Source organism: Castor canadensis, chromosome 6 (genome assembly GCF_047511655.1).
Source record: "Castor canadensis chromosome 6, mCasCan1.hap1v2, whole genome shotgun sequence".
Taxonomy (NCBI): Eukaryota; Metazoa; Chordata; class Mammalia; order Rodentia; family Castoridae; genus Castor; species Castor canadensis.
In genome coordinates, this window is record NC_133391.1 from 8,204,570 (window position 1) to 8,228,979 (window position 24,410).

At 53.8% G+C, this 24,410-nt stretch overlaps 1 protein-coding gene across 3 annotated transcripts in view; it reads left to right on the top strand.

Moving 5' to 3' along the window:
* Nucleotides 1–19,638, top strand: part of Col26a1 (collagen type XXVI alpha 1 chain) — a 140,407-nt gene extending 120,769 nt beyond the window's left edge. For 2 of the 3 annotated variants that reach the window (XM_074075653.1, XM_074075654.1), the window contains exons 4-12: nt 4,670–4,731; nt 10,813–10,969; nt 12,140–12,220; nt 12,796–12,948; nt 13,900–13,983; nt 14,851–14,885; nt 15,686–15,736; nt 16,285–16,369; nt 17,131–19,638. In XM_074075653.1, coding sequence (XP_073931754.1) covers nt 4,670–4,731; nt 10,813–10,969; nt 12,140–12,220; nt 12,796–12,948; nt 13,900–13,983; nt 14,851–14,885; nt 15,686–15,736; nt 16,285–16,369; nt 17,131–17,291 — 869 coding nt within the window. In that variant the 3' untranslated portion in view covers nt 17,292–19,638. The remainder of the gene's footprint in view (nt 1–4,669; nt 4,732–10,812; nt 10,970–12,139; nt 12,221–12,795; nt 12,949–13,899; nt 13,984–14,850; nt 14,886–15,685; nt 15,737–16,284; nt 16,370–17,130) is intronic. The other variant, XM_074075655.1, reaches the window with a different exon arrangement.
* The last annotated feature ends 4,772 nt before the right edge of the window (nt 19,639–24,410 follow it).

A 24,410-nucleotide genomic window follows, 5' to 3' on the forward strand; every position in this document is an offset into this window, starting at 1 on the left:
AATGCCATGGTCCCTCTGAAAAGCCTGTGGATGACAATATGGAGGCCCTACTCTGGAGCTCTCTGCCTTTTAAGGGGTTGGAATTTCAAAGAGTGAAGGGTGGGACTGGAAGTGGAGGAAAGGAGGGCTGAGGGTAGTCTGTGGGACTCCCTTGGAACTTCCAGCCTTTAAAGACTGGCCCCCTCCTGGGGCAGGCTGGCATGATGGCATGAATCGGGGTGTGTGACATTGTGCAAGTTACCTCGCCTCTCTGGACCTAGTTTCCCCATCTGTAAAATGGAAATAATAATGGCCCTGACCTCATCAGTGATTGTAGGGTGTGAGAATCAACTAAAGTCAAATTTACAAAGAACACAGTGCATTGGGATAGGTTTGACACTTCAGACAATGTTAGCTCTGGGAACACACAGTGCCTTTTTATTTTATTTTATTGATTTATTCAATTTTTGGTGTGGAAGGGTTTGAACTCAGGGCCTTCTGCTTGGTAGACAGGTGGTCTACCACTGGAGCCACTTCTCCAGCCCTTTAGCCCTTTTATGCTTTTTAGTTATTTTTCAGGAAGGGTCTCATGCTTTTGCTTGGGGCTGGAGTTGGACCTACCTATGCCTCATATGTGCCTGGGATCACAAGCATGAGCCACTGCGATCCTGGGGGGTGTGGCCCAGCTGGAGGCCTTATAGATTCCCTGTAGTGCATGGCCTGGGAGCAGGCAGGGGCAGTAAGCCTGGTCATGACAATGACTTATCCCCAGGGAAGTGTGAGCTGCTCATTGTTTCTAGTGGTGGGTGAACTGACCAAAGTCTGAGCAGTGGAGGGAGGTCCTTAGTGACCTTCAGAGGCCCCAAGGAGAAGGGAAGTGCTAAAGGATTGACTTGCCCAAGGCTAATGTCTTGGGTAGAGCAGGGCTGACTTGACCCCTTGTGTAGGAGGGTATGATGTATGAGGGCTGGGTCCAGTGTAGCTCTTTTCTGCTTCTGTCCACTGTCACACGGGGAAAACAGACCAACTGTCACCCCGGGTCTCCTCCCTGAGACTTCTCCCAGAGGGAGATGGCCTCTGAGGTCAGGACCATGTGCCTGGCTCCCCCCATCAAGGTCCATTGTCCAGGCCTTGCAATGGACTCCAGCTTTCTGCTAGATTCCTTTGCAGTAGCCAACTCCTACCCTATCAATGAAGCCCCTCTCAGGGCCCAGGCCTTTGGAATCCAGCCTCATACAGGAGGTAGGGGCTGAGTTCTGGGAGTAGAGCCATTGCCAGAAGCAGTGTTGGCCAGAGGTAAGGCGGGCAGAACTGGCAACTCCCAGTCTGCTGTAGGTGGACAGAGCCTGGAAGTGAGAGGTTGAGGATGTAATCCAGGCTGTTATGGAACTTGAAATCTTTCTGTGTCAGCTTCTTGAGTGCTGGGATTATAGGCATGAACCTCCATGCACAGCCACCTGGTGCACATAGACTTGTGAATGGTCCTCACTGGGTATTTTAGACGCCAGAAAACATGCTTTGGCTCCAAGTGCTCAAAGCCTGAGTGTGATATGGGACCGTAGGACTCCTCAGGATCACTCATTTGTTAGCACGGGAAACCAAAGTCCAGAGCGGGGCAGGCAGGGCCTCGTCTGGTCACCATGACGAGGGGCAGGATCAGCCCCGCCAATGTTATTCCTATGTTTCCGCTGCTCTGATGAATAATTAGTAAAAGTTACACAAACCTGTTGCTGCCTGTGTATGACAGGTGTCTAGGGAGCCGTAAACCCAGCAGATTCTGGAACTCCTGCTGGGCTGGTGGCTTGGGGAATCTGAGTTGGCTGGAGACCTGGGTCCCCTGTGTCTGCTGACAGCCAAGCCGCTCCTCACCTGCCAAGCTGGGGTGCCTGGTGCCAGAGCAAACTGAACCAGGTCCAGCAAACGTCCAGAAAAACAGGTCCCTACAGCACTGAGGCCCCCACCCTCTGCTGACCTTGCCCCCTGCAGAGGGTCCTATTTGTTGCCTCAGACCCTGGAAACAGTCCCTGAAGACGAGTGTGTGTTTACTTAGCACCCTGGATGGAGCTTGTTCTCTGAATCACAACACCCTCAAGTTCAACGTGGCCTCCTCCCTCTTCCTCTGGGGCCTCTGGAGTCTGGGCATGTGCTAGCATGGGCAGGGGTTACTAAGGCTCACACTGCAAAGTTACTTTTTCAACATTCTGGGCCACCAGGTTGGCTGCTAGGTAGAGGGGGAGCAGTTCATGGTCCTGTGTCCCCAAGTAGACAGCCCCTGAGGGCAGGCATTGCATCCACATTCCCTTGCAACCACCATCGTTGGTATTAACCCAGGGCTCATGGACCCCCCACAGAGCTTCCAAGTGGGTGAGGGTGGGAGTATGGCAGTGAAGTGGCTGATGGAGGGGTGAATGAAGGTATAGGGTAGATGGTAGGGGAATGGGAGGGGAAAAATGGGACACTGCTCCTTTTGATCTCTGCTCATCCCATTAAGGACTTCTTTTTTAACCATCCAGGAATCCTTGGTGGTCAGGAATTTAAAAGAGAGGCACTAAAAACTCTCTGGGGTCCTGTTCATGTGGCAGAGCCTGGTTGACTGTGGGGAGGTTTCTTAGGGGACCCGGTCATTTCAACAGAGGCCTCCCCAGATGTCAATATCCATGGGCCTTTCCTCTTTGGTGGGTGGGAGTCTCCAGAGAGGACCCCTTCTCTCTCCACCTAGGGCTTTTCCAGTATCAGGAGAGCGGCTGTGACTTCCCAGCCTTCCCCATGTGCTATGCTGGACTGAGATGCCTCGCTGCACCCATCTCTCACAATCATTGGCAAAGTGTATCTGCTGAGAGATCCCAGCCACCTTTCTCTTTGCTTTGTGGATTTTGTTTTATTTCTTTGCCTCCAAATCCTGGGAGAAACTTCAGTCCACCACATTGAACCAGAAAGCCACCTCCCCGACCACTTGTCCTTTATAAAGTCCTGCTTGGCCCTGGCTTCAGAGAACTGTACACATTCTTCTGGTTGTTTTCATGGTCAGTGTTTATCCCTTTTTCTTTAATCTGTTTTATGTAGCAGTGTTACTCACAGGTTTTATGGAGGGGAAAACGAGTTCTGTACTGCTGGGCGCTGGTGGCTCACATCTGGAATCCTAGCTAATCAGGAGGCAGAGATCAGGAGGATCGTGGTTTGAAGCCAGCCTGGGCAAATAGTTCTGTGAGACCTTATCTCAAAAAACCCTTTTGCCAAAAAGGCTGGCAGAGTGGCTCAAGGTGTAGGCCCTGAGTCAAGCCTCAGTACCACAAAAAAAAAAAAAAAGAAACTTCTGTACCTAAAAATTGCCTGTTAAGCACTGACTTGGCATATCCCAAGGTAGAAGGAAGGGGGGTGAGGGTGAGAGGCCCCCACAAGCCACAGGGCTTGGGATGCAGAGGCGGGTTAGGCTACTCCGGGGAGAATGCACCTATTCTCATGGCCCTGGGACCCTGCACACATGTCCCCTGTACCTTTCTGGGAGGGATCACCCTCAAAGCAGGGGTGTTATACAGGCAATTTACACTCAGTGACAAAGCTGAGAAGAACAGCCCTGTGGAACCCCAGCAGCCTGGGTCCAAGGCTGCAGTGGGTTATGCAGGAGCTGTTGAGTTACCTAAATACACTGTGCGTGTTTGGGCATCTGTTTAGCCAGACTGGAGTTCCTGCAGGGTCAGGCTTTGAACTGAGTTGGGGAAAGAGGAATTGAGGCATCCTGTGACTTCCAGAGCAATAAAATCTCTATAGAGCAGCTTCGAATGGTCTATTTCCTCATTAAGATTGCCAGTCCTGGGAGACAGACACAAACAGATGAGTTCAGTCCAGAGAGATGGCACCTGGGGTCCCCATGACTGATCCCCTAATTGATCTTCCTAGTTCTCTCAACACATTAAACTCAAAGCTGCCAGAGTGACCTTTTAAGCAGGCAAATATGACCTTGACTTTCACTGCCTGAAATCCTCCAACATTGCCCATCGGCCTCTGGACACTGCCAGGCACCCTCTTACAGGCCCCCTGGAGTTAGGACACTCCATGTGTGCTGGCTGTAGACCCTGCCCCTTCTCCCTCCTCTCCAGGTCTAGGCATGTGTTCTTCCCTCTGCTGGCCCTGGCCAACCATTGTGCAGCCCTCAGGCCTCCCCTCCCATGCTGCTGCCTCCAGGACGTCCTCCCTGAGTGCCTTCCACCTGCCCTGGCTTTGATATCCCCTGATGCTCCTGCAGCCTCTGTTCTTACTGCCTGGTGTGGTCCTAAAAATATGTGTCTATCTGCTGGGCTCATTCCCTGGACTGTGACTCTCAAAGTCAGGGATCACATGTCCTTTGATCATTTGTTATCAGATGTCAAGTCCCTGTCTGTGCCAGGTTTCAGATTCACCATGGGCAAAGTATAAGACTCCTCCCTTGTGGCACTCCCAGGCTAACAGTGCTGGCTCAGTGCCTGGCACAGAGTAGATGGTGGCTGCTCAGAAAGGAGGCTAAGAGGTTCTGGCAGGTTGCAAGGAAACCCGCAGCCCTGAGGATAAGGCCCTGAGGGGTGGATAGGAGCTTTCCAGGCAAAAATCATTGGCGATTTCCCTGCCTGACTGTCCAGAAAATAACCTGGTGCCCAGGCTACCCTCTCCCCTGGTTCATGCTCCACCCTCACCTTATCTTCTCCTTCTCTTTCAGAATGCATGAACTGTACTCGGCTCAGCGACATGAGTGAGCGGCTGACCATGCTGGAGGCCAAGGTCAGACAGGTTGGGGAGCCTGGGGTTGGGGTGGCATGAACCATCTGGGGGAAACCTCAGCCCCAGGAAACCCAGCAGGCTTGAGCAGCCAAGGCACTGAGTGCTGCTGAGGCCTTGGTGGCTCTGGGAGGCCTTGGTGGGTTGGGCCAGCCTCATGGGATGGAGAGAGTTGAAGAGAAAAAAGCCTGAAGGTCCTCGGCAGTGGGTGGGTCTGAGTGTGGGCAGAGGAGAACGGCTGAACTCCCAGGCCTTGGGGGACGCTGTGATGCTGGACATCCAGAGTTCTGTGGAAAGAGAAGGGAGTCACTGTCCCTTGGGGTTGTGATCCCCAGCTCTTGCTCCTCCTCCTCCTTGCTAACTGCCTGATCAGGGGGCTGGGCCCAGGGGAGTTGGTGGGGAGACACGCCATGGAGGAGATGCCTAGAAGCTGTCAGCTTTCAGCTGGTCATCCTGGAAGGAATAGGCCCTAGGTTGGGTGCCCAGGGCAGAAGGACTCTGGTAAGGACAAATGCTTTACTAGAGAGTGGCCTCAGCACTGGGCATGGAGAGAGCCAGGCAAGGATGTGCCCAGGACAGATGTGTTAGCGGGCAGGTTACTTGCGAGCACCAGGGTTCTCATGGTCCCCTGGGAGGGTGTGTAGAACATGCGTGGGAGACATTACACCTCGGAGCAAGAGAAGCCAGGGGTCTTTTCTGTCTCATTCTGGGTGAGGCCTCTCTGGACTTGTTCCCTGTCCCAGTGGCCTGCCTTACCACCACCACTGAGATGCTCCTGTGGCCAGAGACAGCATTGGGCTGTCACAGGCACCTGCAGGGAGAAGCCAGGGCTGTGTGGGACCCGAGGGGACAAACCCAACCCTCCTCTACTTCTAGAGCACATGGAAGGGTGAGTGATTATCTAGAAAGGACTGGGGGAGCATAGGCCAGGTGTACATCCTCCTGGAGCAGCAGAAACTGTGAAGGTGACCTGGTCCCTTGGTCAGGGTCAGCACAAGGAGGCTGGACTCACCTGAGTTGGAGACAGGTCACTCCAGGCAGAACTGTGGAGGCTGAGCAGATGCATAGCCCAGGAAGGAACAGGGATTCCCTGGGTCAGTTGGCAGGGGACTGGAGTGAGGACTAGTGACCCCATGTGGGGCTGACGTCTCACATATCTTGAGTGCAGGCTGTGCAGTAAGCCATGCCTCCACCTGAAAAACCCATAGGGCAAGATTCCTGCATGTGCATGTGTGCACACACACACACACACATGAGCACATGTATGCATGAGTACACACACCTTATAAGTACCTATATGCATGCACATACATACATACAAAGACATGCATGTATGTGGACATACAGACAGGCACACATGCACAGGTGTACATGTATACTTGTATGCACGTGTACACACATCTCACGCATATATGCTTGCACACATACAGAGACATAGGCATACACACGTTCACATTCATACATGCACAAGTGCACACATCCATGAATACACACACACATACACAAGTGCACACACTCATACACACACACAGAGCCTTGACAACCTTGTTTGTCCTTTGGCCCTGCATACTGTCTGGAATACCCGAAGGCACCTGGGGGCTGCAGGAGGCTGTGTCTTGGACTAGCATGTGTGTGAGAGCTTGGAGTCATGTGTGTAGGACTGTCACCCAGTGACTGGACAACTCTCTCTGAGCTCCTACCTCCTCTTCTGCAAAGTGGTCTCCACCATCTGCCTTGTAGGGCTGCTTGGAGCTCCGGATGAGAAGGCAGTGGGACTTGGCTTTGGAAATGGTCACCTGCTGAGCAGGTGAGGGCCAGGAGATCAGTGTCCTTGTCTTACAGGGAAATCACAGGTGTGCATGAGACACCATGCAGAACATAAGATGTGTATGGCTCCTCTGTAAACAGGCAGGGTCCCCAGAAGCCCACAACCAGGGCTGAGAGACACCCACTACCCTCCTTGGGGTCATTCACTCTGGGGATTCCTGGTGGAGCCTCCAGGGTGCCAGGCAGGGCCAACTAAGTCCCAGAAAGGGAGGGAGGGGGACTGGAGAGATGCCAGGGTGAACTTCTGGCACCCGAGGTTTTAGAACACTTGGGGCTGGCTCAACAGGCATTTTCTAAACACCCAGTCTCAGTAAGGGTCTGGCACAGAGGAGCCCCTTACAGCTTGGCCTGGCCCTGGCCCAGTGGTCCAGGTGTTAAAAATCTCAGCTTTTGGAGAGCTGGCACAGTGCCATCTGTCCTCCCTCACCCTTGCCTTCCTGCCAGGAGCAATTCCTCCCTGGCCCTTCCAGTCCTGAACCCTCACCCTGAGCCCAGCAGCATGGGCAGCAGTAGATGGGGATGACTCTGAGACCTCTCTCCAGACCCCAGCCTTCACCTCCCTCACCCTCCCCGCACAGTGGGAGGGGCCTCGGAAGTGCTGGAGGAGACAAGTTCAGGGCAGGAGTTCAGGTGGTTTTCTTGAGTCTGGGGACTGTGGAGGTGGCCAAGGGAGCAGAGCACGGCTCAGCAGTCCACCTTTCCTTTTGACACTCACCTGGACTCAGGTAAGGGCAGGGGACTCTTGTCTCACTGTTGTCTCATCCAGGTCACTTTCTAGTTCCCCAGTGGCCTATTCTGTGCCCACATATCTTCTGGAGAAACAGGGCCACTGGGAACTGTGTGGGCCAGGTCAGAGGGCCTTGAGAGGCAGCAGCCTGGAGGGGAGAGGGGGGACACAGGCAGGTGGGTGACTAGGACAACCCAGTAGTCTCAGGGGCTGTGCCCAGGCCCGGTGAGCCTGTAGGAGTCAGAGGATGGCTGGAGCTGAGCAGGGCTGGTGGCAGAAAGTCAGCTCAGATAAGAGGCCAGGGTCACTGTGGGGGATGGCAGAATCAGAGCCATAGTAGGCAGGCAGACCTCAGGCAGGAAGTCAGAAATGAGGCAGTTGGCCTAAGAGACCCCTGTTTGGATGTGTCAGGAAGGACACAAGTGACAGAAACTCAGCTTATTCCATGAGGATATTTGTTAGTTCACCAAGAAGTCCAGGAGAAGGTGGTCTCCAGATTGGTTCAGTGACTCAATATCCAGGATCTCCGCACCCTTTCCCTCTACCCTCTTGGTGAATTGACTTTTTCTCCTCATGGTTGGTGTCTCATGTCTTAAAATGACAGCTCAAGCATCACATCCTTCGACAAAGGCAGCAAGTAGAGGGTGAGCCAAGCACCCAACAGACTCATGTCTCATGGGCCAGCACTGGTTACATGACCACCTTCATAGTTACAAAGGAGCTGGGAAATTGAGTGCCTAGCCAAGCAGAAGGGGGCTACTATGATCGGCTTAGTCCAGTCTTGATTCCTCCTCTGGGCCCCACACAGATACACAACCGGGGCTTCTGGGACATGGGCAGCGGAGGGCAGGGGGTGGGGGGAGGGGTACCCATGACCATCAGGATCTGTTTCCTCTTCATTGCCAGTGGGGACTCCAGATATGAGAGCTGACCCAGGACTTCTGCTGTTCTCTTGTCCTGCCTTCCTTCCTCTCCTCTTCTGTCTGCACTCTGGCAGTCATGGACCACAGGCAGTGGGAGGAGGCCCTCTGTGAAGGTCACAGAGGTCTTAGACTCCACAGGTGTCTGGTGCAGAGGGAGGGGTCTGGTGCAGTGACATTGTCAGTGTCCCTGGCCTCCAAGGCTGCACTGCTCTGCTTTTCTTGGGCTGCATCCCATGCCCACTGCTGTCACCCTGCCCTGGTGAGCTCAGAACTGGGCACAGATGGAATTTTTTCCCTTGAGAGGTCAGTCATGGCCAGACCAGGAGGGTTGGAACTCGGACCTGGGTGATTCTAACTTGGCCTTTGCCAACACTCCTCTGCCCAGCGACATGTGCTGTGTGGATGATGGTGGCCATGTGGAGGTGGCCTAGGAAAGAGCAAACTTAGCCTTTCTTGCTGGGCCAAGGTTGTTGGTGGCAGGTTCCCTCAGGAAGCTCAAGACCCCTGTAAGAAAGGACAGGGAGCCCAGGGTGAACCCACAGGGATCTTCAACCTGGATCCATGCAGGCTGTTGTCCTCCCTCCCTGCTGCTGCCCTTTCCCTGTGTGCCTACACGCAAACACCATCTTCCCCCATATGTCCTTGCACCCTGCACCGCCCTACCTCAGTGCTGTACCCCTGGGACTATCCCTGTTAGGTTATTGGGAGGCCCCAGGGATGCCACAACTCAGCCCATCTCAAATCTGGACTTCTCCTATGCCTCCATTTGATAGGTGGCAATCCCACTGTCCCCCGTAGCCAGGCAGAAAAAAGGAACATACTTCACCCCCCAGGGGGCTTTAGGTCCTGATGTTGCCCTCACCCCATCAGTGCCCCACTACCTTGGGTCCCCCATCACACGCCACCCACTGCCATGGCTGCCTCCTGTTGCCTCCCTAGCTCCTCCACTTCCTCAGAGCCCAACCTTGGATGTGGTCAGTCAGCTTCCCAGTGGACACTTAGCATCAGGGGCAGAAGTCAGAACTCTGTCTTCCTGATGGGATCCTGCGGGGGATTGAGAGTCCAGGGACCCCTGGGCCACTGTGTGAGCTGAGCAAGTCGCTCCTCTTCTCAGTGACTCTGTGAAACTCCGTCAAGGCCATAGCTAAGCTGTAGGTGGACAATAGCAGGTCTGGTGGAGGAGGCACTGCCTGGAGCCTATCCCTATCACCTACTTGCTCACTGGATGACATTGGACAGTTACAGTCTCTGAACCTCTGCTTTCAGTTCCTGAGTGATGTGACCACAGTGGCCTTTCCTATCTCAGGGGCCCTTACAAGGATGGGAAAAGGGAGGAGCTCAGAGAAGCTGGGGTGGGGAGTGGGAACTTGGGTTGCTGAGCTAGTGAGAAGTCTGCTTGGAGGGACCCTCTGTTGCACGCTTAGGAAACCTCAGGTGGGCTTAGGCCTGCACACCAAGGCAGCTGTTTATCCCTTTTTTTTTTTTTGTTTCATTTCAAAAAAATTTTTAAAAATTTTATTCATATGTTCATACAATGTTTGGGTCATTTCTCCCCCCTTTCCCCTTCCCCCTCCCTTACCCCCCACCCCCTTCCTTACCTTCCCGAGCCCCTCGCTACCAGGCAGAAACTATTTTGCCCTTATCTCTAGTTTTGTTGAAGAGAGAGTATAAGCAATAATAGGATGGACCAAGGGTTTTTGCCAGTTGAGATAAGGACAGCTATACAGGGAGTTGACTCACATTGATTTCCTGTGTGTGTGTGTTACCTTCTAGGTAATTCTTCTTGATCTAACCTTTTCTCTAGCTCCTGGTCCCTTCTTCTGTCGGCCTCAGTCACTTTAAATTATCTGCATGAGTTTCTCTGCGTTGAGGTTTATCCCTTTAATGTCCATAACAGCGAGAGAAACCAGTCCCAAGCTCCCTCTGCCTAGAACGCACCCAAAGTGCTTGCAGGGCCTTCAGGGAGCCCCAGCCCTGCGCCCAGCCAGGGATGTAGCGCCATCTTCTGGCTTACTTCAGAATAGGAGACTCAACTGCAGCCTCAAGGCCAGTCTCCCAGGGAGTCTCCAGGGCCCAGGCTCTGTCTTTGTCATCTTTGACCCCTGCTGCCTTCAACGGGAGAGGGAAGGTCTGTGCTCCAGGCAGGTCCTGAAGAGTCAGGGCCACTTTTTGTTTTGCTGGACAGCGTCCTAAAGACCCTACCCTGAGACAGGTCATCTATATCAACCCTCCTTCCTGCCACCCATCTGTCTTCCCATCCCTCCACCCATAATTATTCCCTGACCAAGGAGTTTATGTTCTGAGCCAGACAGTGATGAGGACAGGTCGTACACGCCATCATCCCTCCCAGTGATGTGCAAGCTGGGTGTCACTTGGTCACAGTGACAGGCTGCAGAAGAAAGCACTGGACCTGCTTGCGCCTGAGGGTCCAGAAGCTCCTGGTGGGGAAGGAGAGGACAAAGAGGGAGTGTGTTCCACAAAGGGGGCCCAGTGAGAGGTGACCTGCCACTGTGCAGGGGACAGCTGCAGGTCTCATGGGGCATGAGTCCTATGCACACATCCCTGGTTTGCTTATCCAGGGCCTGACCCACTGCCCTTCTTGACCAGGTCCTCCTGTTGGAAGCTGCTGAGCAAGCCTCAGGCCCAGACAACGACCTGCCAGCCCTCCAGAGCACCCCACCGCCCTGGAATGAAGACTTTCTCCCTGATGCCATCCCCCTTGCCCACCCGGGGCCCCGGAAGAGAAGGCCTGCAGGTCCAGCTGGTGAGTGGTGATGCAGGGCAGGGCTAGAACTGCCCAAAGAGGCCAGGTGTGGCCTCCAGAGCCACCATACATAGGCCACGGACTGACGAGGAAGGCAGGCCCCTGGCAGAGTGGGAGGTGATCAGTTGGGGCCAGGGAAAGAGAAGCAGGTGTCCTGAAGGCTTTGAGGGGAGAGGTGGGCTCAGGCTTGCTGTGGGGAGGGTGAGAGCATCTTACTCTAGCCACCTGGCCCGCTGTTCCAGCCACTGTCCTCAAGATCTCACCACAGAGGGTGACAGAGGGAGGCTATGTGTGGGACTGAGTGGAAGGGGATTCCTATCCTTTCAAGGACTCAGCTCCCAAACCCCAAACTCCCTAGGTGAGAGGCTGGGGGCTGGGTGTGGGAGTGGTGGTGGGAAAACGGGGGCCCCTGGCCAGACCTTTCTTTACCAGGAAAGCGTAGCTCCAGAAATGGCCACCAGGTGGTGCTCGTACTCCACAAGTGGTGAGGCCTGAGTGCCTTCCCTCAGGCCCTGGAATTCAGAGGTGGCTCTTGCTGGCAGCACCACCCCCCACCCCTGCCAAGTCCTTGCTCCTTGATCAGAGTCACCTGAAGCATGGGCAGGAAGGGTCTTAAGAGCCAGCTCAAGTTCTTCCTCTCAATCAGCAAACCCAGAGGGAATAGGGCATTCACAGGTCAGACAGCAGACCCACACCTCCTCTGTTCTTGTCCTCCATTCAGGCCTGGAGACCTGAGCTGGACAGATGCACTTCATAGGGGTTCCTGGGATTGCTGAGAGGCAATACTGGGGAACACTTGCCACAAGCCCAGAGCTTGAGCAGGGAGACCCTAGGACATGAGGGAGGGACTGGGGTGAAGAAACACGAGCTATCGGCTGGCTCTACGACCTTAACCAAGGGACCAAGCATTTCTGAGCCTCAGTTTCCACACATGCAAAATGGGAGCAAAAGCAGTTCTTGGGATCACAGACGTGAACAAGTGTGAAGATGGCTTGTCAAACTAATGACCAACAAACCTGGGTGAGGGTGGAGCCCTTGTCCCTTTGAGGAGGCCCTGGTGACCAGGGTGTATGGGGGATGGTCTGACCAGACGGCCCAGGTGGTATAGTCTGGAGCCACAGCGGCAGCTCAGTCCACAGTGTTCTCAGGCCTCACCTCATCTCTCTCCAGGACCTCCAGGGCCTGCAGGTCCTCCAGGCTCCAAAGGTGACCCGGGCCAGACAGGAGAGAAGGGCCCAGTGGGGCCTCCTGGTAAGGACTCTGTCATCCTGATGTGTTCTGGAAGAGAGGGCTGGGTTTTGTCTCTGCTTGACCAGTTTCGGTGTCCCCTTCCCCTGATCTTGCTGGGGAGCCGTGTTCATTCCCTTTCATGTTCACCACTCTCTTCCTCTGTCCCAAGAGACTGTCGGACAATTGTCAGAAGGGACCTATTGGTGAGGTTTTGGGACTGCTGGGGACAGGGACTTGTTCTCATCCGTAGAAACAACCCATGGGGACCCCCAGCTCTGCCTGAGTCCTAGGGGACTGACCCCTAGTCAGTGCTGGCTCATCCTAGGTGAACCTGCACCGGAGCTGATCTCCTTGAGGCCCGTGGGCATCTGGTCAGAGCCTCTGCTGATTGCTTTGTCCCTGCTTCCATCACCTTTGTCCCCATTGCCCTCTGCACTGAGACACCCTCTTTACACTCCAGGACCCCTTCCAGGTCCAGAGGCCATCACTGACTGGCCATGTGACCCTGGCTAACCCTCTCCACTTCAGGGCCTCAGTTTCCCATCATAATAGTTAAGCCACCTGCCTCACAGTGACTCTTCTTCTCTTCATTGCAGGGCTCTTGGGGCCACCAGGGCCCCGTGGGCTTCCTGGAGAAATGGGGCGTCCTGGTCCCCCAGGACCCCCCGGTCCAGCAGGAAGCCCAGGCCTCTTGTCTAACAGCCCCCAAGGCGTCCTCTATTCCCTACAGCCACCTACGGACAAAGACAGTGAGTGCCACATGGAGGGGTGCCAGGTTGGTGGGCAGTGGGGACCTGCTGCCTGTTGGGGATTGGACTTCCTGGAAGGAAACTTGGGAAGGGGAGATCCTGTCAATGTGGAATTGCCAGCTTGGGAGCAAGGCTCAGCCCTGGCGGGGCCTCGACACACCCTTCCCTCACTCTGCTTGCTGGCCTGACCTTGGCTTCCTACCTGGCAAGCCACCCCTGTCACATTACTCCTACAAGTCCCTCTCTGTAGGTCACTCAGTAAGCATGGACCAAGGACCTACAGCAGTAAGCAATATGGACCAAGTTGGACTCTCAGACTCTCAGTATCACAGGATGGTCCAAGGGTGGCTTAGAGCAAACAAAACACATGGGGGGCCCAGAGGGCAGGGGACTAGGAGAGTCTGAGGGACAGGGAGGCAGTGACTGGCCAGGTAGAGGGAGTTCTCAGGCCCTGAGAGCTGCATCAGTGCTGGTCCTGAGCAGGGCTGTTGTAAAGTCCAGGAGTTGAGGATGGGTCTGTGGCCTCCTGGGCACTGGGACACCATAGGGAGTGGGGGCTTGTTGCCAGCAATCAGAGAAACCTTGGCTCCCCTCCTGCTCAGTCTTCTGTCCCCTTCTCTCTCCCCACTCCACGGCACAGCACTTATCTGAGTACTAGGACCTGTGTCTCTCCAAGCCTCAGTTTCCCCATTTGTAAAGTATGGTGGTCATACATCCTAATGGAGATTGAAGCACAAAGCCCCTGGCTGGTGCTGGCAGCAGGAGGGTGGCTTGCTTCTGGGTGGATGGGGTCTGGCTGCCCTTAGTGGGAGCAGGGGCTAGGCCTGGGAGGTAGCAGGACTGGGAAGGGGCAAGTGCCAGCTCTCTGCCTGCAGACTGGGCTTTCTTGCTGGGGCCTCCCAGCATGGCTGGCTCTGCCCTGCCTGACAGGACCCGTTCTGCTGTCCACAGGTGTGGACTCCCAACTCACACCTGCCGTTGTGGACACGGTGTTGGCCGGCATCCCAGGGCCCCGGGGTCCCCCTGGTCCCCCAGGTAAGTGGAATGCGGACTCTCCCAGGGGCCTCAAGGGACTGCATGCCAGATGGGAGTCCGTGGCTTTGGGAGGGGCTGGGTTTGGGTCTGCTCCAACCTTGCTGTGTTCCCTGGCTTCCTGGGGGGTAGTGCCCCTGTGAGACTGGCCAATATACCCCTAGGGAAGTTGCACCTGGTTGCCCTTGTGTGGGCCACAGTGGGAGACACCCCAGGGTCCATGGGCACCCAGATGGAGGGAACAGTGTGGGTCTTGGGGAGTTGGCAGGACAGATATATGGTGGGAAACAGAAACAAGAGCCCTAGGGGAGGGAAGAGCACCTTCTAGCAGTTGTGAGGCCCTGAGTTCAAACCCCAGTACCACAAAAGAAAAAAAAAAACCAGAAAACTCCCCAAACAACCCCTAACCCTTCCCACTCCCCCCCAAAGACCCCCAAACAACCCCAAAACCAAAACTAGTGAGGTGTGGGTGGATGGTGAGGAGGCTGCGTGGTAACCCGGGCGACATGAAGAGTCCTGGGTTCCCATATGGGCCCATGTGAGGGAGACTCATTACGGGCTGATTAGCTGGGGGAGGGCATGTGGACTGGCACCCTGCCCCGTCTCTGGGTCTTGGGATTGGGACTGCTCTGTGGATGATCCTGGGAGGAGCAGCAGAAGGAGATGGATGGATATGGGGCTCTGGGCTATGAGGATGGAGAGGCCTAGGTGTGTGCACCTTCTGCCTTACCCACTGTTCATTCAACAAAACTTCATGGAGACAGAACCAGGGCTGTGTGGAAGTGGGAGCTGGGAATGTCCCTCTCCAGAGCGGGTGGGTGGCAGTGGGCTTTGCTGGTCCCAGGTGACCACTGATGACTCTATCCATAGGTCCCCCAGGACCCCCGGGAGTGCCTGGATCCCAGGTAAGGACCTGATTATTTTTGGCATGGTACGGGCTGTGCTGGCGGATGTTGTCTCCCAGGAGGGAAGAGCCAGGCCTCTGACCAGCATGAGTCACTCAGGGAGGGACTAACCCATTGGCCTCCAGGACAAGGAGGCTGCACTCCCTTTGTGCCCCTTACTTCTGGGGTGGGGACAGAGGAGAGTAGAGCTTTGCTGAACACCTACTGTATGCTGGCACAGTGCACGTGGCCTTCATCCATCATGCATTTAAGCTTCACAGCCTCTCCTGCCACTGTCTAGTAATTAATAACAATAGGAATCATTTCCACAGCACGTCTGGGATCCAGGATCTAGTCTAAACTCATGATAGGATTGATCTACTTAACCCTCCCAGTAATGATGAGATAGATACCAGTATCACTCACATGTTACAGATGAGGAAACAGAGGCACAGAGAGGTAGAGCAACTTTCTCAAGATGACATAGGAGCTTGTGAGACTGAATGACTGGCCCCATTATAGAGATAGGCAAACAGAGTCCAGGGAGGCAGGTGGGCTCAGTGATTCCCCAGAAGAGCCAACAGAAGAGCTCACTGAGTTCCCAGCCTGAGTCTCCCTATCCCAGAATCAGAATTAAATGCCTAAAACCCTGGACCCCTCTGAAGGCCTCACCTGCTCTTCTTACCCATAGCAAAAGTCATTCAGACATGGCACCTGTCCCCAGGCATTGCCTGCTCCTGAAGGATCCTGAGGTCTGCCTCAGAGCAGAGAGAGGTGCCCTGTGTCCACCCAGGGTGTTGACCATGTGGCTTGCTTTGTAGGGTGAGCCCAGTGTAAAGGTGGATGAAGGGGACAAAGCCACCACTGCAGAGGTAACTATGCCTTTGGCCATGCATTCACACCTCCCATGCATGAGGCCCATGTATGCCACCTCCTGCCAGCAGTCTGGGGAGGCACAGCTGTCCCTTGTCTTTCTCTGGCTTGCCCCAGGCCTTCTCTGCAGTGTTAGCTTGGCTGATTCACCTGGGTGTGCATCCAGGAGAAGTCCAGCAAAGCTTCTCCCACCTACAGGGCCCTGTGCCAGGTGCTCTGTCCTCTTTATGGTATTTTCTGGAAGTAGGGTAGGCAGGGGGTGCAGTCAGGAAGGAGTGGTAGGAGGAAAAGTCAGTCATGTCCAGGCTGTGTGACCATGGGGATGTTAAGTGCTATCTCTGTGTGTTTGGGTTTCTTATCTGTGAACCAGGGTTGAGACCCCAGCCTGGCACACAGAAGATGTTCAGCTATGGTGGCCCTTTGTAGTGATGATGATGATGGGGGGAAGAGGCGGGAGGGCTGTGAGGTATGTCTATAATATCTGGATGGCCTGGACTCCTGCATTGCACTGACCCTGACCCTGACCCTGGCCTTTCCTCCCCACCAGGGTGAGGGTGTGCAGCAGCTGCGAGAGGCACTAAAGATCCTGGCAGAAAGAGTCCTTATCCTTGAGCACATGATTGGAATTCATGGTGAGCAGTGACCACACTTCTGAACCAGAATCCCCTTCCTTCCTATCTCCCCATACTCCACTGTCCTCAGTGGCTGCTGGGAACCTATGGTCCCTCTGCCTCAGTGATGCCAACACATGGCTATCAAATGGTCTTTGTCAGACCCATCTGACCATGTCCCTCTTCTGCTCAAGAACCCCCGCCCCCTGCTGTGAGGGGGACATCAGCCCCGTTTCCCAAGCCCCTCCCCAGCATTGCAGGGCCCAAGACAGGCCATAGCAAGTCATACCAGGCTGCCTCCCACCTCCACGCCTTTGCTCAGCCTGGTACACTTGCCTGCTGAACATGACTCCCACGTCAGGACCTGCTCTGAAGATCTCTTCCTCCAAGAAGCTATCCCTGGGCCTTTCCTTCTGTCCCCGCTTTCTCTTCAGTCATGGGCAGTGCTGTCTGTATCTCTTCCTAGGACACCGAGAGCCACTTGTGCAAGTGGGAGTTGGCATCTCTGTAGGCCTGGAGCCCCGGCTTCCTGAAATTAGAAAATGAATGGGAGAATGGATGGCTACATGAATGAATGATGGGTGAATGATTGGGTGCATGAATGAATGGGAAATGAATAGGTGCATGAATGAATGGATGAGTGGATGAATGAATGGGTGAGGAGGCTATTTTGTCTCCTTCATGTTGGACAATGGCTTCTCCCCATGACCAGGTACTGGTAGCAAAGATACCTCCGAGAGCTCCAAGACTCCCTCAAGCCTGCCCTCTTGCTCTCCTTCCAGATCCCCTAGCCACCCCTGAGGGGGGTTCTGGTCAGGATGCTGCCCTGAGAGCCAACCTCAAGATGAAGCGAGGTGGCACCCAACCTGATGGTGCCCTGGCTGCCCTGCTGGGTTCCGACCCTACGAAGAAGAGTGCTGACCAAGCCAGCGGCAGGAAGTAAGAGTCCAGCCCTCCAGGACAAGCCCCAGCCCTGGCTAGAGACACAGCCCTGCGGCCAGTGCTGCTGCTGGTTCCTGAAGGTGCCCACCTGGGACTGGGCTTCTGGCTTGGACCATTGTGATGGACACTGAGAATCAGAGGGCCTTGGGAATGGAAGGTGCCTCCAGAGGCAGGGTCTGGAGGGAACCTGCAACCTTAGCAGAGCCCATGCCTTGGCCCTGTTCTCCCCCACCCCTCACTCCCTGCTGGAAACAGAGGATGGGTGGTGCGTGTGGAAATAACCCTAGTACTCATCAGTTACAGAGTCCCTGAGGAGTCTGGGCCTATGAAAGGAGCCTTCCTCATATTGTCGCATTTAACCCTTAGCAGGTAGGCTTATTATCCCCTCTTGATGCAGGGATGGAGGCTCAGAGGGTATAAATAACCCGCTGAAGTTCCTGGATCATGGAGGCCAGAACAGGATTTGAATCCCAGCCTCTTAGTTGCTGAGGCTGTGACTTCTGGGCCCTGCCAGTTTCTTCCCCTCTAAATGAGCAATCAGGAAGGACAGCTCCTGAGGCAGCAGGGCTGCAGGGAGGCTGGGCCATGGGGAAGAACGGGCTGTCCCTGCACAAAGGACACACGGGGAACATGGGGCTCTGGCCCACTTCCTGGGGCTGGGTGGTCAGGTCTTGCAGGCCAGGGAGACCCTGAATAAACCACTGACTTCCATGGACTTGGGGACCATGAGAGAGGGTCTTTGGGATGGTGTGCAAGTGCTCCTGAATTTAATTGGCATCATTCACTTCTGCCACCCAGTCTTACTGAGTGTCCGCTAGCCCAGCCATCTGGCCCTCCTATCCCTGAGCCAGAAGGAGGGAACATTTAATATTTTATGGAATGTCTGTCCATGGAGAGTGGGACCTGCACCTCCCTCCCAGTCTCTCTGGGAGATCTCTAGGTTCTGTAGTTTCTGCAGGACACAGTGAACCCATTCCCCTTCACAGAATAGAGAAAGGAAAGTTGCCCATATCCAAGGCCTGCTCCCACTCATCAGGTCAGGAGTCCTGGCAGGCTCCACCACAGAAGCTAGGTCCTAGTAGTTCAGAGGAGTTCAGACCAACCAGTGAGGCCTCTTGGGCCCTGAGTCTCTTGTGACTCTCCTGGCCCTGGTGCTCCTCTTGTTGGGCCAGGCTTCAGATCCCAGAGACAGCAGGAACTCAAGAATAGAAGGTGCTGGTGCCACCCTGGGGCACATCTCCCCGCATGGCAGGAGTGGCTATCCCCAGTGATCTTGGTGCTCATGTGATGCTGTGACTCGGTTCCTGCTGGGCCCCTGAAGTGGATCTGGCCTCCTGCTGGCCTGTCCTGGATCACTCTGTGGAGGGGCATTCAGAAGCCCATGATGTCACTGTATTTGATAATAAAGGTGCTGTCCCCACTGGGGTCTGTTTGTGGGGTGGCAGGTGTGTTGTGGAGGTTGGGGAATGGACAGACCATGTACAGCTGATCAGCTGCCAAGGAACCTGTGAATGATTTTGGACATCCTGTGGCTAGCACAGGCCTCTGAGGCATGGGCCCCAGCTCTGCCCCCAGGGTCTCCTAATCACAAGTCCATGTTGGTGTCTCTTGACTAGCAGGAACTGGGATACCATTCAGCTTCTCAAAGGCCAGAAGCCTGCCTGCTTCAGGCAGGACTCACCCTTTACCTCACATGAAGGGATCTGCCCTTATCTTTAGCTCCTGGCTGCAGTCTGGATCCTGCTTCCAGGCCCATGGTGGAGGCAGCCCCTTTCCATGTGGGACCTGAGTTCCCAGCAGGAATCTTTGGGCTGGGCCCCGTCTTGTACCCATTGCCTTTCTAGAATAACCTGATCACTCATTGATACTCCCAGGGTCCCTTGAGATCAGGGTTGGGGTCTAGTTCACTTCTGTCTTCCCAACCCAGGTCCTGGCTTGAGACAAGTTGTCAGGTTTGATAAAGGAATGCAGTCCTTGCTACAGGGACACTGACCCAATTACACAAGAGCACTTAGTGATGGCCACTAAGAGCCAACTTTGCTCTGAGCACATCACCACCAGGTGGTGAGGAAGGCCATTCCCAAGGCCCAGTTGCAGTACAGTGTGGGTCAAGGCCAGAATGGGCAGTGACACAACTGTGGGAGATGGCTATGTGGTCACCTCAGCACAGAGAGAGGACAGCAAATCTGTGGGGGCTGAGGAGAGGGCACAGAGGATTCAAGTGCCTCCATGAATCAGCTGGTGTCCTCTAATCAGGAAAGGGCCTAAGAGATGGGGAACATCGGGGGGAAGCCTGGCAGATGAAGAGGGAAGCTCCTTGGTTACTGCCAGGGGTGCAGAGTGAGAGATTGGATGGCAGGATGGGCAGAGGTGGGTGCTTCCCCTGGAAGGCTGGGCCCACTCTCAGCTCACCCTGCCCTGCCTTGAGCATGCACTTTTGGGTAATAGTCATCCAGGTAGAAATGTTCCACAGGACCCATATGCATCCTTTCCCACTTAGTGAAGCAGACTAGTAGGTGTTCATCCTCCCAGACCCTGTGGCAGTGATGGGACACTGAGAGAGACACTGCACTGCCCACGACACAAAGATGTCCTGCCCTGGGTCTGTGTGGCCTCTCTGGTCTGTCTAGGAGCTGACCAAGTCTGTCTTCTCTGACACGGGCTGCTGGCTTTGGAGGGTGCAGATAGGACACGGAGGACCAGGTGGGCATCCACCCCTGTGCACATGAACCCCTCAGGGTGCAGGGCAGAAGTAGGATGGGAAGGGGTTGTGGTTTGAGGGGGTGGGGACTCCAGCTGTCACCTTCTGGCTCAAACCTAGCCTTCCATGTCCTTATAAAGGGCATTTGTCAAAACGGGAGTCTACAACCTACTTTACATAACTGGTCAGGTCAATGTCTAAATTTTAAGTATTTAGATATGTGGAGTGGAGGCCTGGATCCTGCAGTGATCCAGGACAGGTCTGGGTGGGAACAGCAGAGTCCAGAGGAAGCAGAACAATTTTCAGAGCTATGGGGCAAGGATGGGGTGCAGGAGGCAAGTGGTTTCTGATGGGAGCTCCCCAATAGCAGGGTGGGTAGGCCAAATCTGAATTGTGTGGATGGGCCAGTGTGGCAGGACATGTAGGATGCAAAGGAGGTCGTTGCACCCAAGGGTCAGGGCTGAGGAAGAGTGTCCCCAGGGGAGTGGAGATTGGCTGGTCTTAATAAACATGACATCAGGCACTGTGTAAACACATGATAAGTGTCACAGCCACCTCCTCCATTTGGGATGAGTCAACAGAGCCCCAGGGAGGTTAAGTGGCTCACCCAAAGTCACATAGATGGCCAGAGCTGAAGCTGGGTTCTAGACTAAGTCTGTGGGACTCAGGCAGTCCATGCCTTGAGATATGGCCCTGGTCTGCCTGCTGTGAATTGTTCTGGAAGGAAGAATGGAGTTTTCATAGACTAGGAGTCCCAGGGCTGGCACTGCAGGGCAGGCTGAATGTGAGCAAAAGCCTGAGGTGTTAGAAGCACAGTGAACTGGGCAGGGGCAGAAAGGATTCTCACAGGACATCGAAGCTGCTGCCAGCTGTGGAATCATGGAGATCCGAGTGTTGGAGGGGAGGGAACTAATGCCCAAGGGACAGTGGAGTCTTGCCGCTCCCTTCCATCTGGCCTGCAGAGGCTATTTGTAAAATGCAAGCCTGACGTCACTCTTCCCTTGCTCATGAATCTGCTGTGACTCCTCTGTTCCTGGCCCCTTGCCTGGACTCCCACAGATTGTGTCTGTTGCTGTCCTGGTGGCCATAGGAGTTGGCCAGAAGCCTCTTCCTTGCCATACCTTGTCTTGGTGCAGCCCATGGGTGCCAATTTCTGTGGCATGAAGGTGTCAGCTCTTGGCAGCAGCAGGGAAAAGCAAGCAGGAGGTCGCATCCCAGTATGCACATCTCAGTGTATCACCTCCTCTGAGCCTTGAAGCTAAGGAGACAGTGTGGACACCTGACCCTTCTAAGCTCCTTCTGCAGGGTGAGACTCTGGACATGACAATTGCCCAGAGCCTGACTGGGATGCCACAGAGCTGGACTCTGGTGCCCTCCTAGTGCCTGTGTCCCCAAAAAAACACTTGGGAAAGAGGTCCTGAGGGAAAGCCCAGTCCATAGGGAGCTCCAGGGTCTTTGCAGAGCTTCTGGCTGGGCAGGTGGGAACTCTCACTGCCTCAACCATTCTGAGCTCCCACTCTGAGGCCTGCAGGAGCCACCCAGGTGGTTAATGTGGGAAAATTAGCCTGGCCCATCCCTGCTCCTCATCTTCACCCTATCTCGACCTTCCCATTGTGCCCTGCCCAGACACATTTTCACTTCGTCCCTGTCATCTCTGCCCTGCATCCTCCAGCCCCCCTCAGCATACCTCCACCTCTCTGTCCAGTGGTGGCTTCTTGTGTACACTTCTCTCCTGTGCCCCACACGTGCATCACACCCGACCTTCCTTCTCAGATGCTGTGGAGAGCAGATTATGGGATGCCTATGAGAACTGGACATAAGCAAGATGAGATGCAGCTCAACTGTTTTTCCTAAAGTTTACTTTTTTTTTTTTTGGTGTAATGGAGTTTGAACTCAGGGCCTCACACTAGCTAGGCAGGCTGTTTTTCCTAAGATATGTCACAGCTGAAACTAGCAAAAATTACCTGTTGCTTAGCCCTTTTGTTCTTTTCAAGCTTTGAACTGATTATATGAGGCTCATCCACACTAAAAAGCCCACTTACTTTACTTACTAATAAAGTAAATAACTTTACTTTATTACATTCAGATATTTATATCACTCAGAAACACCCTCACATCCACATCTAGAATAGTGTTTGATGAAATATCTGCATACTTGGTGGCCACACAGATGTCACATAAAATTAACAAGGTCCTTCATTGTATTTGTTTATGAATAAAAACTACTGTCAACTCCAGGTAGCAGAAGATCTGGAGGCAGGCTCTATGATCATCTTTTACTAATTTGGATGCCAAAGTGCGGAGTCACTGGCTCTTTTCATGAACTCATCAACTAGATGGGGAAGACATGTGACCCTGGATGACTCTTTCAGGACACACTGGTCCATTCATTACATTCAATAACCCTGCCTGAAAAAGTATTCAATGTGCCTTTTAACTGCACAAATTGCAACTTAATTAATTAGAAATTTAAAGTTCTAAGTGACATTAGAATGTATTAATAACATTAGAAAAAGTAAATCTCTTTGGAATTCAATTAATTGAAAATCTCATGAAATTCTTTTATAATCCATAAAGCAGACCTGGGAGAGGTATTCCAGACACCTCTTGGGTTGCAGGTGTAGGCTGGGCCAGGTAAGGAGGGGTCACTGTTCCAACCTACATCAGTCTTGAATACCATCGTCTCTCCTCTCCCTCCTGCCACCTCAGTAACTGCCTGTCAGGGGTGGGAAGTTATTAGTCTACTTGCCAAAGGTCTGTCCCACACACATCATTGCTTCACAGCAGTGTCTATTACTCTGCACTTGGCCACATTGGGTGTTGGGACGTGGACATAACCCTGCACAGGGACAGCCACAGCAGGAGCGACAGGGCTGTGAGTGTGCCCTTTGGATCCAGGGAGGCCAAGGCCGGACTGGGGACTCTGGTGATCCCTTGATCACCTCTGACTAGAGTGCAGGACCAGTCAAGCTGGCCCTGTCCTTCGTAGGTCTTTGGCACATGCCAAGGGCAGGCTGGAAAGAATGGACACACATGAGAACTTCTCAAGGCCCACACACCTTGTCCCCTCCATGCTGTGACACCACTTGGGCACTTGTCATCAACTTCTGTCCAACCAAGGAGGTGCTGCCTGTCTGCAGTGGCTGGTGACTGACTTCTGTGGGCCAGGCTGTGTTGCTGGCTCTGGGCTCAAAAGTTGTATTCGTGCCCAAACTCTGGGCCCCCAGCAGCTTTGCCTTGAGAGGAGAGCCTGGGGCGACCCTACTGTGTGCACAGGGAGGAGAGTCTTGAAGCCAAGGCCCTGCCTGAGCCTACGTCCATCACGAAGCTCACCTGTGCAGACGAGTGAGTATGAGTGAGACCTACAGCTACAGAGTTTAGCCCTAGACCAGGGCCTTGAGGGCAGCAAAGGCTATGGCTGGGCTCAAGCCCCGGACCCCAGAGGAGGGAACCCAGAAGGGAAGTCATTATGAAAGTGTTGTCAGCTCTGTCTTACACACTCAAGCTCACATGAATGACCCACATGTAGGCATGCAGGTGCATGTGTGTATACACCATAGTAGACTTGCACACTCAAATACACTTATACACACACTCAAGTACGTATGTACACGCATACTCACGTTCATACATGTGCACACTTGCACATGCACATGTGTGCAGCAGCACTGGAGCTAGGTGGCATGTTGGAGCAAGGTTTTTCCTTTGCCACCTGAAGTCAGTTTTTGGTTGGAGGTTTTAATCTATGTCCTTTCAGTTGACATATTCACAGTGTTTAGGCAGACTGGTTTGGCTAAGTTGTAGTGTATTCTGTCTTCAACGGACTGACGTTTGGGGCTCAGGAATCAAACCTTCAACCACAGTGCTCCAGACACTGGGTCTGGCTCCCAACTCTACTCATGAAGAGAAAGCTTAGCTGCAGTTGTAATCCCAGATGATAGATACCCACCATGAGAAAATAGCAAGGAACAATCATGGCCACTGCTCCAGTAGTCCTAGACAAATGAAGGAGCTCAGGGCTTCAGTGGCCACTCTGCAGCTGAGCTAAGCTTCCAAAGCAGGCAACCCTTACTGCATTTTCCTTTTGGAAGAAGGTGTTCATCTTTGCTCAGTATAGGTCTCTAGGCTGTGCTCAAAGAAATAATTGGTGTCTACATCCAACCTCTTAGCAATTTATTGAATGTGGCACAGTATTTCATTTTAAGAAAGAACTCTGTGGTTGCCACATCTTGAGGGCAAATTGAAGCAGTTTCCTTTTAGAGGCACAGCATGCCTGTCTTCACCAGAACACAGACAAGCACAAATAGGAGGATCTAGGTCTAGATCAGCACACACATAAAGCAATAGCCTATTAAAAAAAACCAACACAAAAAGAGATGGTGGAGGGGCTCACTCGGTAGAAAAACTGCCTGGAAAATA